The 21,372-nt window shown below is 34.2% G+C and overlaps 1 protein-coding gene across 1 annotated transcript in view; it reads right to left on the bottom strand.

Annotated features, from left to right (window-relative positions):
- LOC136035198 (cathepsin B-like) overlaps nucleotides 1–21,372 on the bottom strand; it is a 109,983-nt gene that overhangs the window by 17,689 nt on the left and 70,922 nt on the right. The window contains exon 3 of the mRNA XM_065716795.1: nucleotides 4,896–5,051. Coding sequence (XP_065572867.1) covers nucleotides 4,896–5,030 — 135 coding nt within the window. The 5' untranslated portion in view covers nucleotides 5,031–5,051. The remainder of the gene's footprint in view (nucleotides 1–4,895; nucleotides 5,052–21,372) is intronic.

Raw genomic sequence — 21,372 nt, 5'->3', positions numbered from 1 at the left:
CCATGATATTCTGCATCGAAGGCATCTTTTTTTTCCTCGTAGGTATTCATTAAAGAACCCAATAGGATACAAGGGTATAATTGAGTAAATTAAATTCTTAGACTTTTATGCTTAGTTTTTGAATGCTATTGAAGGTAAATGTTTTCGTGTCACTACCTGTGGCGTTATAAAAAAAACCGAAAAGAACATAAACATATGAGCTTTTTTTTCACTTTTTAGAAGCTACTAAACAAGTCACACTTTCGAAGTGGCTAAGGTAGGGTATTTTAACTCTTTTACTTGTGCTTTTGAGAAATGCACTAATTCTAGAACTTGTGGGTATTTGAAGCTACTTCGACTTCTTCGTACAAACTGACTCGGTTTTCGAAAAGAGGAAACTACTCAAATGGCGTTCTTAGCAACATCGACAATTGATAAACCTCTGTCTTCTGACATTGGAAACAGTGTTACGTTTTTATTTCTTGTTGTCAGAAGTGACACTGTTTTGTTTTTCTGTTACTTGACAAGGCTTCATTTTTTGTATCATTGCATCGACTTTTATGTGTAATTTTTTTACCCTCTTTTATGTTAAGGTGAAATCTGTTGTAAGAATCTGTTAAGGTAAAATTATACAAAAGCCAATGTCGAAAGACCCCTAAATGCAAGTGTGTGATTTGGTAAAATAAATTATTAGAATTTTGGGCTCAATTTTGAGTTCTACTTCAGACTAATTTGGGACCCATGTGAAATAAAAGAGAAATTTTCGATTTGAGCAACTTGATGGAACGAGTTTTTTTTTACGAAGGAATTGGACTCTACTTATGATACTTCGAAATTAAGTAAGAATTGGAAGGATCGTGTGAAATAAAAGTGGATTTTCGATTTGATGAGCAACTTGGTGGAACTAGTAACCTATTTTTTTTTTTTTTTGAATTGGACTGCACTTATGATAGTTAAAAAGTAAGCAAGAATTGGAAGGATCTTGCAAACAATTTACCCATGGAATTCGATGGATATGCTTATTAGAGCTTTTTAAACCTACCAAAAGGATGTTTAAGTAAAGATCTTTTTAAACCTACCAAAAGGATGTTTAAGTAAAGATCTAATGATCAACTTGCTGTATATCAAATAAATTGACTTCTACTGAGACAAGGGTCACTGTGCTTGTGTCACATATTACGGGTGCACCAACTCATGACTGTCTCCAAACTACTATAGTTCGACAAAATCTACTCAAAAATCAGTACAATATTAAAGGTATACTAGAAATGAGTATACAGTAAGAGCTCTGGTATGCTTTTGAAAGATATTTCACCGTAGATATCTAATTACCGTAGATATCTTAAATTGTAAGGATTTCATTGATATTTCTAAAAATATATATCCATCCGAGCTTATTCTTGAACCTAGTCATGGCGCTGGTCATGAAGATCATTTCTTAGTTTTAAATATTAATATTTGTGATAATAATAAATTAAGTTTTAAAATGTATAATAAAACAGATGATTTTATTTTGAAGTGATTAGTTTCCCATTCCCTGAAAGTAATATACACTCAAATATCACATATTCAGCGTTTTTCTCACGGTTACTTCGTTATGCAAGGATTTATAGCAATTATATTGATTTTAAAAATAGATGTAAAATCTTAAGCCAAAAATTGATATCAAGAGGTTTTTCTGCAAATAAATTAACTTGGCAATTTAAAAAATTTAGTTTTCATTATAACAAACTTTTAAATAAATATCAAAAGAATTATCTAGAAATACTTAAGGAAATTTTCAACTAATTTCGGAGGTTCGAGAAATGTTGTTGCAGTGCAATTTATTTTGAATTGTGTTTCTAATTGAGCGGAATTTTTTAAAAATTAGCCACATGGTAAAGATATTCTATAATCGTTTAGTTAATTCAGGTTTTTTGCAATGTGTTAATATTTGTAATTTGGTATAATTTATTATATTTAGTTTACCTATTGTTGCTAAAAAAGAGGGATATATTAACAGGATAAGCTTGTTTTGGTGTTACGTGGTTGTTTTACATTTGCTGTTTTTTTTCTTTCATAGACATGTATTTTGGGGGTGATACCTGAGACGGGAATGCCATGGATATTCTGTGGTAGCCACAACACTTGGCTGGGTAGAGAATTTAAAGTGGCGAAACCCTATATAGGCCAGTGTATTCTCCTGATGAGCCCTTGTGTTGGGTTGTTGCCTCTGAATTATTCGTCTTTATCATTTTTTCTATTGTTTGGTAAATGACGACTTATACTTATTGACGAAATGACTGCCTGTCCATGGATTAATCTTTATGGTGGATTGTGTATGGTTATGCTGTTTGACATAATGTCATTGTATGGATGAGTAGGGTTAAGGCCTCATTCAAGTGCTGGTCTATATTAATCACTAATTTAGGAAAACAGTCTTCCTTTTCTCCTTCTGTCTCTTATTTTTGTGTTTGTGCTGTTGCATTGGTGATTTCTCTTTTCATGATATATATCTATATTCACAGGTGGGAAACAGGGACACAACTACAATGACGCGTAACTAATATGGCACAAAACGACATACGCGCACGGGGGGGGGGGGCTTGGGTAGCGCGAAGTGCCCCCACCAACTAGGTGTTGGGTTGGTGCGGAGCGCCACCTCAACAGCAATTATATATATATATATATATATATATATATATATATATATATATATATATATATATATATCATGAAAAGAGAAATCACCAATGCAACAGAAAAAAAGCACAAAAAAAGAGAGACAGAAGGAGAAAAGGAAGATTGTTTTCCTAAATTAGTGATTAATGTAGACCAGCACTTGAACGAGACCTTAACCCTACTCATCCATACAATCACATAGGTCAAACAGCATAGCCATACACAATCAACCATAAAGAATAATCCATGGACAGGCAGTCATGTCATCAATAAGTATAAGTCGTCATTTACCAAACAATAGAAACAATAAAGACAAATAATTCAGAGGCAACAACCCAACACAAGGGCTCATCAGGAGAATACACTGGCCTATATAGGGTTTCGCCACTTTAAATTCCCTACCCAGCCAAGTGTTGTGGCTACCACAGAATATCCATGGCATCCCCGTGTCAGGTATCACCCCGAAAATACATGCCTATGAAAGAAAAAAAAACAAAAAAAAACAAACAGCAAATGTAAAGCAACCAAGTAACACCAAAACAAGCTTATCATGTTAATATATCCCTCTTTTTATCAACAATAGGTAAACTAAATATAATAAATTTTACCAAATCACAAATATTAACACATTGCAAAAAACCTGAATGAACTAAACAATTATAGAATTCATCTCTACCATGTGGCTAATTTAAAAAAAAATCCGCTGAATTAGAAACACAACTCAAAATAAATGGCACTGCAACAACATTTCTCGAACCTCCGAAATTAGTTGAAAATTTCCTTAAGTATTTCTAGATAATTCTTTTGATATTTATTTAAAAGTTCGTTATAATGAAAACTAAATTTTTTAAATTGCCAAGTTAATTTATTTGCAGAAACACCTCTTGATATCAATTTTTGGCTTAAGATTTTACATATATTTTTAAAATCAATATAATTGCTATAAATCCTTGCATAACGAAGTAACCGTGAGAAAAACGCTGAATATGTGATATTTGAGTGTATATTACTTTCAGGGAATGGGAAACTAATCACTTCAAAATTAAAATCATCTGTTTTATTATACATTTTAAAACTTAATTTATTATTATCACAAATATTAATATTTAAAACTAAGAAATGATCTTCATGACCAGCGCCATGACTAAGTTCAAGAATAAGCTCTGATGGATATATATTTTTAGAAATATCAATGAAATCCTTACAATTTAAGATATCTACGGTAATTAGATATCTACGGTGAAATATCTTTCAAAAGCATACCAGAGCTCTTACTGTATACTCGTTTCTAGTATAACTTTAATATTGTTCTGATTTTTGAGTAGATTTTGTCGAACTATAGTAGTTTGGAGACAGTCATGAGTTGGTGCACCCGTAATATGTGACACAAGCACAGTGACACTTGTCTCAGTAGAAGTCAATTTATTTGATATACAGCAAGTTGAAAAACGCTGAATATGTGATATTTTAGTGTATATTACTTTCAGGAAACTAATCACTTCTAAATCAAAATCATCCGTTTTATTATACATTTTAAAACTTAATTTATTATTATCACAAATATTAATATTTAAAACTAAGAAATGATCTTCATAACCAGCGCCATGACTAGTTCAAGAGTAAGCTCTGATGGATATATATTTTTAGAAATATCAATGAAATCCTTACAATTTAAGACCAAAATATAATCGAAATATCTTTTATTATTTGACAAAACATGTTTTAAATTATTAGGATTATTCTTATCCATCATATATTTACATTCTAGTTGACTTAAAAACAAGTCAGCTATAAATGGACTGGCATTTCCCCCCCCCCCCATGGAAATTTTCACAATTTGCTTGTACAAATCACCACCAAATCTTATATAAGTATTGTATAAAACAAATTCTAATAACTCAAAAATCATATCCAAGCTGTAATATCTCAAGTTAACTGTAGTATTAAAGCAATTTGTCCATATAGCTTTTATAGATATATATATATATATATATATATATATATATATATATATAGTTTCTTTTTTTAGTTTTTTTCTTCTTTAGTTTTTTATTTTCTTAGTTTTTTTCTTTTTTAGATTTTCTTTTTTTTTAGTTTCTTCTTTTTTTTTTAGTTTTTTTTAAAATAACTGCCAGTATGGATAATAAATACTATAGATACTACTAGAATAGAAAACCTGAATAGATAACTAGTTGTAAATACATCCCAGTATGGATAATAAATAAGACATAATAATAAAGAAGACAAAAACTCACCCAATATCTCCAAGCCATACTAGGGTAACCACCATTGCAACCAAACCCACATGTATAGCAGCATGATACCAAATTATCAGCTGATAAGTGAGCTTGAACTTTACCACCTGAATGAATACAAATGCGATCAAGCATAGCCTCCACCACTCAAAAAGCCTGGAATACAATTGTTGCATTTAAATGAAATTATCAAAAAAAGATAAAGATAATCAACACATAACTACGATATACTGGGGGGGGGGGCACAAGAGATAGATGGTTGAGTTAAAAAAAAATCAACACTATTCTTAAAACTATAGATTTTTGAATGCCTAAGCATAACGAATTAAAAGAAGAAAAATATTAATGCGTCATTTTAAAATCCGAATCGAAAATGAATAAGAACAAATATGGGCCACCTACAGTTTAGAGCTACAATGTTAAATAAAAATGATGGTACCTTAAATTCGGTTTGCCACTTGACCAATATGAAACTCATCAATTTATTTTTTTAAAGAGGTAAGGAAAACAACAGCAGACCAACAAAAAACTATCAACAGTTAAAAAAGGACATCTAAAAAAAATTGCCGGGCACTGTAATAGTCTATTCAGTATAGAATAGCCTATCCCCTAGCAACTTTACTTTGGCAAAATAATCTTTGTGACCTGCGCAACAATAAACCTATTTTTCTCTTCCATTTAGGAAAAGAGGATAGTTAGAAAATAGCAAATTTCAGAGTTTGGCTGTAGTAAAACTAATGAACCTTTTCTTTGCACGGTCTTGTACATCACTAAATAAGGTAGAGCGGATTAACCGCTCAAATTCATTTTGCCTGATTTTATTTCATTTCCTAGTTTATACTTGAAGTCATTTAAGAATCTTACTACAGTCCAAATATCGTTCAGCTACAGATATTCATCAATTTTTTCTTCTTCATTTAAAGATATATAAAGCTTTATCGCCTGGAAAAAAGACTAGAAAAAATACTAACTAAATTAGTAGCGAAAGAAATAAAAAGAAAATACTAGCTAAATTAGTAGCAAAAGAAGTAAAATGAAAATAAATTCGGAGACGTCTAGCGCTCTTCTACGACGTTATCTACTGATGCAATAGGAACGATAGCAAGTCAAGTTGTACCTAATGCACAAGCATATTATCACACACAATTTATTTTGAGACAGGACAACCAGCTAGGATAGTGTTCTTTTTCTTTGAGACAATTGCGGCAACATCTGTCAGACCAAGAAAAAAGGGCAACTACTTACAGGGTATGCACTTCCTAACGTATAATAATTTTTACTATTTTTTTTCTAATTCCCAATAAATTCATGATAAGGTTGCCATTCCACTTCCATCCCTCAACAGTCTCATAGCGATAATCTCCTACCAGAGAGGGTGACATAGGCCGAATCTAAGTCCGTTTGGTCCACTTGTTTAGAAGTGCATAAAAAAATTTTTTATTCTACTGGTTTCCTCTTTTCCATTGTTATATTATGATATTTGACAATGGCCTACCTGTTGAGATCTAAATCAGGAGAAACAAAAACTGATACGTCTAGAGCTCTTCTATGAAGCCATCTACCGATACAGCATGAACAATATAAAGTCGTGCCACATATATTACACACATAAACTTTGCACATAGGGTATTTTGGAACAGGACGACCAACTAGGGTTCTCTCTTTTTTCTTTCTAGGTAATTGCGGCAAAATCTATCTTAACAGACTAGAGAAAAGGGCAGCTACTTAAAACATATGGATCATGCCAAAATTCAAATTTTACGATAGATTTCATAAATGCATAGAAGTTGCATAAAAAGCTTATCCTTTTCAGATCCACCCCTTGAAACTCTTTAATAGATGATCTCCTACAAGAGAAAGTCACATGTGCCAAGTTTGACTCTAATCGGTCTACTTGTTTAGGAGTGCCTATTAAATAGACGGACAAACAAAGTATTTTGTAGCAGTTTAGAGGCATAAGGCCCTTTTTAACAATGAAGTGAGCGAGGTAGAAATCTGCTTTCACGGGCCATAGTTAAATTTTATTGAAAAGAATGATAATAAAAAGAGTAAAACCAAGATAACTTTTAGTTCCTTATCCCTGAAAAATCCCAGAATCCTGACTACTTTCCATCTCTGCTTACAAACACATTATTAAAACAAACACATTATTAAAGTCTAAATTTAATAATTATCAAAATGTCTTACAGAGTACACAATTAGAAATTTTAGAATATAGAGATGAATTCAGTTATTTCGAGCAGAAACTGGTCGTCTCCTCTTTTTTAAGGGGTGAAATTTGTATGTTAATTCTTTTTTTGGCTAAATGGCTTTCTCTTAGTTTTGATCAAACGATTTTGAGAAATAAGGGGTGGAGAGGGAGGCCTAGTTGCCCTCCAATTTTTTGGTTACTTAAAAAGGCAACTAGAACTTTTAATTTTTAACGAAAGTTTTTATTAGAAAAAAATATGCGCAACTTAAGAATTAACTTACGTAACAAACTTTCATTTATCCTATATTTTTATTATGCATACGATGGGGTTTGTACCCTCGTTAATACCTCGCTCTTTATACTAAATCGAAAGTTTTGTCCCAAATTCTTTAAGAATGACCCCTGAATGAAAAAGGCCGTAGAATAAATAGTTGAAATTACTAAAAATACTTTAGCATAAAGAGCGATGTATTTATCTACTCCTAAATACCTCGCTCTTTATGCTAAAGTATTTTCAGAACTCCTCATATGTGTAATAATCTCTGGTCGTTTTAAGTCCCAATGAAAAAACGAAAAAACTTTCGTCTCTACACTTCCCAATAACCATTACTATATGTAAACACTGGTCAAAGGTGTAATTTGCGGCCCCTCCCCAAGGGATGGGGGAGGCCTTTCATTTGAAAAACGTTTTCATGTTTATTTTTCATTGTTTTCTTATAGCAATACTAGAAAATCCTGCGCCCTTTTCATTGAATTTTATATCCCCCATGACAGATTCCTCCAAGGAAAGATCCTCCAACATAGCCCCCTCCCCTCAGTCCCACCCCCAAACAAAATAAAATCCCCCTGAAAACGTCTGTACACTTCCCAATAACCATCACTATACGTAAACACTGGTCAAAGGTTTAACTTGCAGCCCCTCCTGGTCAAAGGTGTAACATCCAGGGATATGGAGGAGTAAGCCATCCCCAAAGACATAGTTATTATGGTTTTCAACTACGTTGAACAAAATGGCTATCTCAAAATTTTGATCCGTTGACTTTAGGAAAAAAATGAGCGTGGGAGGGGGCCTAGATGCCCTCCGATTTTCTTGGTTACTTAAAAAGGGCACAAGAACTTTTTATTCCCGTTAGAATGAGCCCTTTTGCGACATTCTAGGGCCACTTGGTCGATACGATGACCCCTGGGAGAAAGAAAAAACAAAAAAACAAACAAATAAACACGCACCCGTGATTTGTCTTCTGGCAAAAAATACAAAATTCCACATTTTTGTAGATAGGAGCTTGAAATTTCTACAATAGGGTTTTCATATACGCTGAATCTCATGGTGTCATTTTCGTTAAGATTCTATGACTTTTAGGGGCTGTTTCCCCTATTTTCTTAAATAATGCAAATTTTCTCAGGCTCGTAGCTTTTTATGGGTAAGACTAAACTTGATGAAACTTATATATTTAAAATCAGCATTAAAATGGAATTCTTTTGATGTAGCTATTGATATTAAAATTCAATTTTTTAGAGTTTTGGTTACTATTGAGCCGGGTCGCTCCTTATTACAGTTCGTTACCACGAACTGTTTGATATAAATCGTTCATAACTTATATATGGAATAGAAGTTAAAATTTAATTGTATATTTGTTGGTACAACTAAAGTATTTGGATCTGTTGATCAGGATTTTCCAGTTCAGAAACTTTTTAATTGTTGCAATTTTTTTTATTTTTATTTTTTTTTTTTTATTTTTTTTTTAGATAGATAATTTATTGTACCTATTCATAGCTGTTTTTTATATTCTACCTTTCTCAGCTGGAATCTGACTGCTTGGTGTATTAATATTCACTATCGGCTAATGAGTAAACTAATCAACATTTTCCTCTAATCTTTTAGGCTCTTTTTGTAGCGGTCGTTCTCGGAAGAAACGTAGAAGACTTGTTAAGGATTTATGTCAAGTACTGGAGAAACTATTTGGTTGACTGGTGCATACAACCAATCGAAACCACGTGAAAAAATTTCTTTGAAAACAACTGTTGAGATAGAAAAGCTAACAAAACGGACTATTGTAGGAAACTGCTGTGGTAAATGGCGGTGTAGTACTTGTAGAAAGATTGAAAATACTTTTTATTTCTTACAACAACGTAAGTCTACAAACTGTCAAACAGGGCTGTCATTTATCTCTGCAATTTGCCGTGAAGAAATAAATAACTTCTCAGATTTCGCCATACATTATATAGAACATGAAGCCGATAAAGAAAAGAAGTGCCCCATTTGATTGTGTCCGAATATTAACAATATAAAGAAACATCTAATTGTGAAGAAGCATCTTTCAGAGGATTGGATTAGATTCGGATCAGATCAGATTAGGATTAGGATCAGAGGAGAGGATGGATTTAAACTTACTAATAATGACTGCAGGAGAAGCACTAAAAAGGCAAAACAAGAAGTTTTTTTCAATTCCAACATTGGTGGATACTGTCAAGAGATTTATTTGTTGCTGTTGTAATGTTCACTGTGATTCCAAGTCAACTCAAACTTTGGAATAGCTTATACTTACCTTTAATGTGCCAATATATAGACTGAGAATTGGCACTACACCTCTTGAAAGTATAATTGAGCCTCGCCATGCTAGTGAAAGGTTTTTTACTTCAGTAGATCATTTTGATCTTCAAAGCTACAATATAAGCATGTTTGCAATGTAGAATTTGCCGGTAGGCCGTCGCAGTTTAATAATTGAGTTTATAGAGCACTATGGGCTTGACTCCTACTAGGTTTTTTTTTTCTTATAAAATCTCAATTATTCGTCATAAGGGCTGCTGGCCCCTGTTGTTTATCGTTTTTGCTCTCGGTTGGGCTTAATGGACTTGTATTTCCGAGTTTCACAGCATATTTTTTATCATTTAAGTTTTAATCGTGTAACTTAAGATTTTTTAATCATGTAACAAAGTATCAGAATCCGCAATAGGAAAATGCTAGTGAAAGGTTTTTTACTTCAGTAGATCATTTTGATCTTCAAAGCTACAATATAAGCATGTTTGCAATGTAGAATTTGCCGGTAGGCCGTCGCAGTTTAATAATTGAGTTTATAGAGCACTATGGGCTTGACTCCTACTAGGTTTTCTTTTCTTATAAAATCTCAATTATTCGTCATAAGGGCTGCTGGCCCCTGTTGTTTATCGTTTTTGCTCTTGGTTGGGCTTAATGGACTTGCATTTCCGAGTTTCACAGCAATTTTTTCATCATTTAAGTTTTAATCGTGTAACTTAAGATTTATTAATCATGTAACAAAGTATCAGAATCCGCAATAGGAAAATTATTTCAAAGATCTTGTATAAACTTGTATCGATTCATGAAGCCTTCTCTGCGTAAAAACTCCTGAAGACTCCTTATATTAAAAATATAGTTGCATTTGAGTTTTATCTGACTATTAGGTTGTACAAAAAAAAAAAAAAAAAAAAAAAATCTGAATGCGCTTATTTTCATTTCCTTAGTTAAGAAAGATCTCTTTCCTCTGTCCATCAATGAAATCAGGGTGGTAAACGTTGTTTCGTAATTTTGTTTTTACTGAAGTATTTTTCTGATATATCTTGATTACGCTTTGACTCAGTATATACGTAGGGTTTCATCTCAGAAGGGGGCAGTGGTGTAGAAAAGGGCCACAACATCGGAAAATTGTTTGTTTTGAACATATAAAACACATTAATGCTCAAAAATGCTCGAACTCTCAATGCTCTTTGGACTGCCGTCCTGGAAATTCCTTTGGCCAAGTTATATTTTGGATTAGTTTTTATGGCACTTGGTATTAACCAAGTGACATATAGCAATCGCCAATTCTGTCGGTCTGTCTGTCTGTCGGTCTGTCTGTCTGTCGGTCTGTCGGTCCGGTTTTGCCACTTTAGGCACTTCCAGGTAAGCTAGGATGATGACATTTGGCAGGCGTATCAGGCACCAGACTAGATTAAATTAGAAATAGACGTTTTCCTGATTTGACCATCTGGGGGGGGGAGTGGGGGCCGGTTAATTCGCAAAACATAGAAAAAATGAAGTATTCTTAATTTATGAGCAGGTGATTGGATCTTAATGAAATTTGATTTTTTGAATGATATTGTGTCTCAGAACTCTTATTTTAAATCCCGACCGGATCTGATGTTATTGGGTGGAGTTGGGGGGGGGGACCTAAAGTCCCGGTTTTGCTACTTTAGGCACTTCCAGGTAAGCTAGGACGATAAAATTTGGCAAGCATATCAGAGAACGGACCAAATTAAATTAGAAATAGTCGTTTTCCCGATTTGACCATCTGAGGGGAGTGGGGGGCCGGTTAATTCGGAAAAAATTGAAAAAATGAAGTATTTTTAACTTATGAGTGGGTGATTGGATCTTAATGAAATTTGATGTTTTGAATGATATTGTGTCTCAGAGCTTTTATTTTAAAACCAGAACGGATCTGATTATATTGGGGGGAGTTGGGGGGGGGAGCCTAAAATCTTGGAAAACACTTAGAGTGGAGGGATCGGGATGAAACTTGATGGGAAAAATAAGCGCAAGTCCCAGATACATGATTGACATAATCGGAACACATTCGCTCTCTTTGGGGTAGTTGGGGGGGGGGGGTAATTCTTAAAAGTTAAAAAAAATGTAGTATTTTTAACTTGCGAACGGGAGATCGGATCTCAATTAAATTTGATATTTAGAAGGATATCGTGGCTCAGAGCTTTTATTTTACACCTGACCGGATCTGGTGACATTGGGGGGAGTTGGGAGGGGGAAACCTAAAACTTGGAAAACACTTAGAGTGGAGGGATCGGGACGAAACTTGGTGGAAAAAAATACACGAACTCTAGATAGATGATTGACATAACTAGAACGGATCTGATCTCTTTGGGGTAGTTGGGGGGGGGAGGTTAATTTAGAAAAATTAGAAAAAATGAGATATTTTTAACATACGAACGGGTTATTGGATCTCTATGAAATTTGATGTTAAAAAGGTTATCGTGTCTCAAAGCTCTTATTTTAAATCCTGACCGGATCTTGTGACATTGGGGGAAGTTTGGGGTGGGGAAACCTAAAATGATGGAAAACGCTTAGATTGGAGGGATTGGGATGAAACTTGGTTGGAAAAATTAGCAGAAGTCTTGCATACATGATTTACATAATTGGAACGGATCCGCTCAATTGGGGGAGGGGGGTAATTCTGAAAAATAAGAAAAAATGACGTATTTTTAACTTACAAAGGAGTGATCTGATCTTCATGAAACTTGATATTTAGAAGGACCTTGTAACTCAGATATCTTATTTGCAATCTCAACCGGATCAAGCGTAATTGGGGGGGGGCAGTTGGGGGGACCGGAAATCTTAGAAAATACTTAAAGCGGTGAGATCAGGATGAAACTGGATGGGAAGAATAGAAACCTGTCTAAGATACGTGACTGACATAACTGGACCGGAACTGCTATCTTTGGTGGAATTGAGGGGGGGGGGGGTAATTTTGAAAATTGAGGTATTTGTAACTTACAAAAGGGTTACCAGATCTTAATGAAATTTGATATTTAGAAGGAACTTGTGCTTTAAAGTTCTAATTTCAAATTCTGACCAGATCCTGTGACATTTGGGGGAGTTGGAGGGGGAACTCGGAATACTTGGAAAACATGAAAATTGGGATAATTTTATCTTACGAATAGATGATCGGATCGTAATGAAATTTGATTTTTAGAAGGAATTCATGTCTCAGAGCTCTTATTTCAAATCCCGAACAGATCTTTCGACATTGGGGGGAGTTGGAGGGGTAAATCTTGGAAAAACACTTGGATCGGAGGAATCGGGATGAAGCTTGGTGGATAGAATAAACAAATGTCCATGATACGTGATTGACAGAATCGTACTGGATTCGCTCTCTTTGGGGGAGATGGGGGGAGGGGTTCAGTTATTTGACGAGTTTGGTGCTTCTGGACGTGCTAGGGCGATGAAAATTGGTAGGCGTGTCAGGGAGCTGCACAATTTGACTTGATAAAGTCATTTTCCCAGATTCGACAATCCGGGGGGCAAAAGGGAGAAGAAAAATTAGAAAAAATTAGGTATTTATAACTTACGAATGGGTGATCGGATCTTAAGGAATTTTGATATTTAGTAGGACTTTGTGACTCAGAGCTCTCATTTTAAATCTTGACCGGCATTAAGCCTCTTATTTTCCTTTTTAAATCAATCTATTGATTCATAGAATTTTGTTAGAGCTCATACCATATGATCTCTTGGCTCTTCTCGCCTCTTCACAAGTGCCATATGAGCTCTTAGCTCTTGTTAACTGCCAAATTTCAAATCAATCCGTTCGTGGTAACGAACTGTATAATAAGGAACGACCAGGCTCAATAGTAACTTAAAAACTAAAAACCAGAATTTTTATACCAATAGTTACATCAAAAGAATTGCATTTTAATGCTGATTTTAAATATATAAGTTCCATCAAGCTTAGTCTTACCCATCAAAAGTTAAGAGCCTGAGAAAATTTGCCTTATTTTAGAAAATAGGGGGAAACGGCCCCTAATTGTCATAGAATCTTGACAAAAATTACACCATCAGATTCAGCGTATCATAAAACCCCACTATAGAAGTTTTAAGCTCCTATCTGTAAAAATGTGGAATTTTGTATTTTTTGTCAGAAGACACATCACGGATGCGTGTCTATTTGTTTGTTTATTTGTTTGTTTGTTGTTTCCCAGGGGTGATTGCATTGACCCAGTGGTCCTAGAATGTTGCAGGAGGACTTATTCTAACGGAAATCAAAATTTCTAGTGCCCTTTTTAAGTGACCAAAAAAATTGGCGGGCACCAAGGCCCCCCTCCCAAGCACATTTTTTCGCAAATTAACCGGATCAAAATTGTGAAATAGCCATTCTGTTCAACTTAGTCGAAAACCTATTAACTATGTATTTGGGGACGACTTATCCCCCCGAGTCTCCGTGGGAGGGGCTAAACTTTGACCATTGTTTACATTTAGTAATGGTTATTGTGAAATATACATACGTTTTCAGGGTGACTTTTTCGCCTTGGAGTGGGAGTGAGTTAGGGTAAGGGGTTATGTGGGAGAATCTTTACATGGAGGAATTTATGATGAGGGGAGAGAATTTCCATGAAGGGGCCCAGGATATTCTAGCATTATTTAAAAAGATGCAATGAGAAAATAAATGATTTTTTCACCTGGAATGAATGGGTAGCATTGAAACTTAAAACGAAAATAAAATATTACGTATATAAGAAGGTTTTCTCCTCGACAATACCTTGCTCTTTACGCTAAAGTATTTTTGATAATTTCAACTATTCATTCTAAAGCCTTTGGGATTCAGGGGTCATTCTTTCAGATTTGGGACAAAATTCAAGCTTTAGTGTAAAGATTGAGGCATTGATGAGGGGGAAAACCCTTTCATATCTATCTGTATATATATAAAAATAAGTTGTTTGTTTGTGTGTCCGTCGACTGACGTCATGTTTGTGTGTCGACTGATGTCATGTTTGTCGACTGACGTCATTATAAGGATTGAGCTGTATGTCGTCATGAAGCTGTTTATCGACTGACGTCATGTTTGTCGACTGACGAAATTACAGACGGGGACACCGGGACACAAATGACGACCAGGACACAGGGGATGTAAATGACGACCGGGACACTCGAAGAGAAATTACAGACTGAGAATATAAATGACGACCGAGACACAGGGAATGTTCGATTAGTAATCAAAATCAACAAAGCTAAGTGCAATAATTAAAAAAATGAGGTAGAGATCTGAATACGGATTGTTTTTCCCATGGACAATTATATGTTGCATGTTCAAGAGTCGGTAAACATGACAATCTATTTTACACAACTACAATGGCGCGTAAGTAACATGGCACGTAAGAACTTACGCGAGCGGGGGGGCTTGGGGGGCACGAAGCACCCCCACCAACTAGGTGTTGGGGTGGTGCGAAGCGCCACCCCAACAGCTAGTATATATATATATACATATATATATAAATAAGTTGTAAGCTTGTGTGTTTATCCATGTTTTGTGTTTGTCCGCATATGTGTGTTTGTTTGTCCGCATATGACGTTATTATAAGTATATATGCTTTGCATATGACGTCATTATAAGAATATAAGAAGGTGATTTAAAGAGAAGTTTTAGTGTAAATCCTACAATGGCAAAAGAAACAGCCGAGGAAGCTGCTCAAAGAGTTAATACCAAAAGCCTTGTGGCAAAAGAACGCAAAACCGCGCACTTAGATGAAAATCAACCTGGACAGCGAGAATCAAAACGTATCAAAACGAAAATGATAGCGACAATGATTGTCCTTGGGATTTTGACTTGGATAAGGTCATCAATGCCTACCAGATTTTTGTTAAAAAAAAACAAAAGTTCGGCGATATGTATTTCATTGTGACGAAAGAAGAAACAGCCAAGGAAGTGGCTCAAAGAGTTAAGGACAAAAGTCTTGCGGCTGAAAGAGAAAGTAAGAAAAGAAAACGTGCCGAGGAATCACAAGAACAACGTGAAAACAGGCTCGTGGCTCAAAGAGATAATACAAAAAGAAAACGTGCCGAGGAATCACAAGAACAACGTGAAAAACGGCTTGAGGCTCAAAGGAAATTACAAAAAAAAATCATGGCGAGGAATCACAAGAACAACGTGAAAACATGCTTGCGGTTCAAAGAGATAATTCCGAATAAAGCGTGCCGAGGAATCACAAGACCAACGTCAAAATTATCGCCTGACATTCAGGTACAGCCTAGTCGATGATTATAGCTTGAGTAGATGTGTTCAAATCGGGAATATGTCTAAAATTTGTCCCTATTGCAAGGCCTAACTTTATAACTTTAACTTATTCCCTCAATTACTTCTCAAGCAGTTGCGCTGTCTAAGCTCTGGTAATTGCTGTTGTGTCATCAGCAAAAGGCAAAACTGTTTCATTATTGGAGTTTACCGTTAGTTCAATTATTCTGTAGCAAAACTTATTTCGACAATTTGGTCAATCATTCATGAATATCAAGAATAATATAGGACCAAGGACTGATCCTTGCGGAAAACCAGTTTTTCTCCTGAAGAAGAATCATTTAGTTGAACATACTGAAAATGATTACTTAAAAAACTTCTTAAGAAATTTGACACTTTTCCCCTCTGACCATACACCTCACACTTTTTAAGAAGTTCATAGTCCACCATGTCGAAAGCTTTTATCAAATCTAAAAATACAGCATCTACTTTAAACCTTTATCTATTGCCTCATTGATAATAATTGTTAAATAAATCATTGCCTGAAACAGTTCTCTAAAATGCGGAAAAGTGTAGGAAAAATAAATATCGGTCTATACTTTCCATGGTCAGTTTTAATACCACCCTTATGAATTGGGGTTACACGGGCATTTTTAAATTAATTTGTAAGTTTTCCTTGACGAAAACACTTGTTAATTAATTCACATAAAACTTGAAATTTAAAATAGAATATAAACTAAGGAGTTTTTAAAGTGATTTAATCACTATCAGATGAGTTACTACGTAACCCATAAATAATTTGTTTAATTTCATCAACTGTTACAAGGTTACGGTGCAGATGTTGTTTGTTAGTAAAAACAATAATTGTTGTTTGTTTTCCCAAATAATAATTGTTTATTTTTCAGGTAAACATGTCGAAAGCTTCAATTTTCATTATTCAAGTTTTTTGGACATTACTACAAATGTTTTGGCTCGATGGACAGACAATAGCAAAGAAAAAGATCTATTCGGTAAAATTTATATTGTTTGGCATAATATTTAAATATTGTCATCTGGACCTCTAAATAGCTCTAAATTTAAAAAGCAAGAACATCATTCCACATTTTTTATTTATTCTTTTCCTCTTGACCATATACATTTCACATATATTCTTGGATCTAATAACGGTTCAGGAAAATAAACTCGTGGTAATCATTAACAAGAAATGGTAATAGTATCTCTGAAAGAAGCTAAATATTTTTTTTTTTATCACAGACAAAGTCAAACCCTCTTTTTCGTCATTTATGCGTGTGTTGGGAGGGGGAGGGGTTAGATGCTCTCTGATCCCTCGTGACTCATAAAAATGTAACTAGAACTTTCAATTTTCATTCTTTGTATTAAGGACATACAATATCTTGTAAAATATTTGAGTAAGTCAATCGGACCTCTAAATGACTCTAACTTTAAAACAACAAGAAAATAATTCCCTTTTCCTCACTCTTGACCATATTAGGCCTTGGACCTCATAAGCATTGAAGAAAATAAACCTCTGGTGATTTTTAAGGATAAACGGTAATGGTATCTTTTTGAAGAAAGTAATTTTTTTTCAGATCTTGGAGAAGGTCTAACTCTTTGTGCCCACCATCGGTTAGCGAAGAGTTTAAATACCTAGCTTTGTAAAAATGTATAACGAAAGTCAGGAGGATTGATGAGTTTTTTTTCTTTGTTTTGTTTTTTATTTTGCATCGCTTTTTAATGTGACTATACCATGAGAAATTTGGCAGTGCCATGAAAATAAAATCTTTTCTATCTATATATCTATCCATATATGTAGTTGCCCAGTATAAAGTGCTTAATTTGTAAAATTCACAAGTTCGACTCTAGCCATTTTGATTGATAGTGTTTAAATTTGCATCTCAACTTTTAGGTGAATGAAGAACCGTTGAAAATTTATATGCAAGGTGTCCAAGGTTTCGATCTTACAAAATTTTCCAATTTATTTTGTCTACGCATTCATCGTTTTTTTATAAACCGAATATATATTGGCCCCTTTTCTTTGCCTATTCAGTGAAAATTGTCATCCATTGAATTTCTTTTCGTATGCGTTCCCCGGATTATTCTATGGATTATTCTATATCAATGTGGCAAGTTACGACTCTGGGAAAATAAAGAATTTCTTTTCGTTTGCGTTCCCCGGATTATTCTATGGATGGTAAGTTGTTATGAAATTAATTATATTTTTAAATACTAGATATTTCTAAATATTTTTAATACATATATATTAAATATAGTATTGAAAACCAATGCAAATTTTTATTTTCTCTCATTAAGTTATTTAATATAAGTATCTCCATGCATTAGATACTTCCTCAGTTTTTCCACAGAAGCTTGACAAGTGTGACAACGTCATTGCATTGCTGGTAGATATATGGTAGGTATATAAGGTAGATATATTAAAAAGAGGTAAAAAGCTGAAAGGCAAGTCAGTAGCTAATCACATTAACATTCATTTGAGTGATAATGCACCTATTTCTATTCGTGTTGCTAGAAAAAAAGTTATTTGCAATGAAGGATAAATTGAATGCACTGGGTATATCGTCTTGGGTTTCTAATTCCGTCCCGCCAGTTATTCGTATCGAAAGAGCAAATGGAGTGAAAGCCTATTATCAATGTGATCAGTTAATTCCCAAAATAAGCCAACCAATGTGTTTAGGAGGTGATCCACGTTGAAATTATAATTATGTAGTTTGCCCATGTAAATGTTTTTTTTCTTTTTCTTCTTTTTCCCTTTGCTTATATTTTTTCTTTTAAGTGTATGTTTGTAAATGTTGTTTTTGTTGTCAAGATTAATTTATGTTAAAAATAAAAGTAAATAATTTCCCTATTTTCCCTTTTGATGTGAGTGTGTGGTGTTTTTGTGAGTGTATATTGTGTAGGTATCCGGTAAATAAATATTGAGAATTATGTTAGTTTGCAATTCATTCCTTCCTTTGCCAATAGTCCACCTGATTTGGATCATTTGCATATGCTCAAGCTTATATCGAAACATAGTGCCCCTCTAGGTTACCTCCTCCAAATATTTCATCTTGTATTCGCCCAATTCTGGAATATGCAGCTCCTGTATGGCATTTTGGACTGACGGCTGAGAAAAGCGCCAGGCTCGAAAGAGTTCAGAAAAGAGATCTAATGATAGTTTCGAAGCAGGCAGAAATGTTGTATGAAGAGCTGCTGACAAAGTTAAAATACCAACTCTGGAAAAAAGAAGAGAGAAACTCGGCGCGGATTTTGGAAGAAAATCTTTGATCCAACCAATCCACAAAACCCTTTTTCCCCCTCAATCCATATCATAACAACTCCTGTACAGGGTGGCAGTGCCTGTTGACTAACATCAGCTGGTACGCTGTGCCCACCAGCGGCTAGCGAAGAGTTTTAATACCTAGCTTTGTAAAAATGTATAACGAAAGTCAGGAGGATTGATGAGTTTTTTTTCTTTGTTTTGTTTTTTATTTTGCATCGCTTTTTAATGTGACTATACCATAAGAAATTTGACAGTGCCATGAAAATAAAATCTTTTCTATCTATATATCTATCCATATATGTAGTTGCCCAGTATAAAGTGCTTAATTTGTAAAATTCACAAGTTCGACTCTAGCCATTTTTATTGATAGTGTTTAAATTTGCAATCTCAACTTTTAGGTGAATGAAGAACCGTTGAAAATTTATATGCAAGGTTTCCAACGTTTTGATCTTACAAAATTTCCAATTTATTTTGTCTACGCATTCATCGTTTTTTTATCAACCGAATATATATTGGCCTCTTTTCTTTGCCTATTCAGTGAAAATTGTCATCCATTGAATTTCTTTTCGTATGCGTTCCCCTGATTATTCTATGGATTATTCTATATCAATGTGGCAAGTTACGACTCTGGGATAAAAAAGAATTTCTTTTCGTATGCGTTCCCCGGATTATTCTATGGATGGTAAGTTGTTATGAAATTAATTATATTTTTAAATACTAGATATTTCTAAATATTTTTAATACATATATATTAAATATAGTATTGAAAACCTATGCAAATTTTTATTTTCTCTCATTAAGTAATTTAATATAAGTATCTCCATGCATAAGAAACTTCTTCAGTTTTTCCACAGAAGTTTGACAAGTATGACAACGTCATTGCATTGCTGGTAGAGATATGGTAGGTATATAAAGTAGATATATTAAAAAGAGGTAAGAGGCTGAAAGGCAAGTCAGTAGCTAATCACATTAACATTCATTTGAGTGATAATGCACCTATTTCTATTCGTGTTGCTAGAAAAAAAGTTATTTGCAATGAAGGTTAAATTGAATGCACTGGGTATATCGTCTTGGGTTTCTAATTCCCTTCCCCCAATTATTCGTATCGAAAGAGCAAATGGAGTGAAAGCCTATTATCAATGTGATCAATTAATTCCCAAAATAAGCCAACCAATGCGTTTAGGAGGTGTTCCACGTTGAAATTATAATTATGTAGTATGCCCATGTAAATGTTTTTTTTTTGTTTTTTTGTTCTCTTTCCCTTTGCTTATATTTTTCTTTTAAGTGTATGTTTGTAAATGTTGTTTTTGTTGTCAAGATTAATTTATGTTAAAAAGAAAAGTAAATAATTTCCCTTTTTTCCCTTTTGATGTGAGTGTGTGGTGTTTTTGTGAGTGTATATTGTGTAGGTATCCGGTAAATAAATATTGAGAATTATGTTAGTTTGCAATTCATTCCTTCCTTGGCCAATATTGGAGAGGGAAAGTATTGCTTGTATTTTTTTTGTGATTGTATATTTTCTTAATCTATTTTCTTTTAATTCACTTATTGCTTGTGTCAAGGATAGTTATTTTAGTCATATTATTGTTGGTTATATTTATTTCCGTTTTTTGAAGGAAGTTACTAAAGGCTCTTTTAACTTTCATTCGTCGCAGGATTTACTGAGAAGAATAATATTGGATAGTTATGATGATATTTTTTCACTTGACCAGTACCATTTAAATGATTTTAAATATGGTTGTAGATTTCGATAGATTGCGTCCACTTGAGAATAGTCCACCTGATTTGGATCATTTGCAGATACTTAAGCTTATATCAAAACATAGTGCCCCTCCATGTTACCTCCTCCAAATATTTACATCTTTTATTCGCCCAATTCTGGAATATACAGCTCCTGTATGGCATTTTGGACTGACGGCTGAGAAAAGCGCCAGGCTCGAAAGAGTTCAGAAAAGAGATCTAATGATAGTTTCGAAGCAGGCAGAAATGTTGTATGAAGAGCTGCTGACAAAGTTAAAATACCAACTCTGGAAAAAAGAAGAGAGAAACTCGGCGCGGATTTTGGAAGAAAATCTTTGATCCAACCAATCCACAAAACTCTTTTTCCCCCTCAATCCATATCATAAAAACTCCTATACAGGGTGGCAGTGCCTGTTGACTAACATCAGCTGGTACGCTGTGCCCACCAGCGGTTAGCGAAGAGTTTTAATACCTAGCTTTGTAAAAATGTATAACGAAAGTCAGGAGGATTGATGAGTTTTTTTTCTTTGTTTTGTTTTT

Source organism: Artemia franciscana, chromosome 2, assembly GCF_032884065.1.
Source record: "Artemia franciscana chromosome 2, ASM3288406v1, whole genome shotgun sequence".
Taxonomy (NCBI): Eukaryota; Metazoa; Arthropoda; class Branchiopoda; order Anostraca; family Artemiidae; genus Artemia; species Artemia franciscana.
The sequence above is the reverse complement of the archived record's forward strand: the minus strand, read 5'-3'. Positions and strand labels throughout refer to the sequence as shown.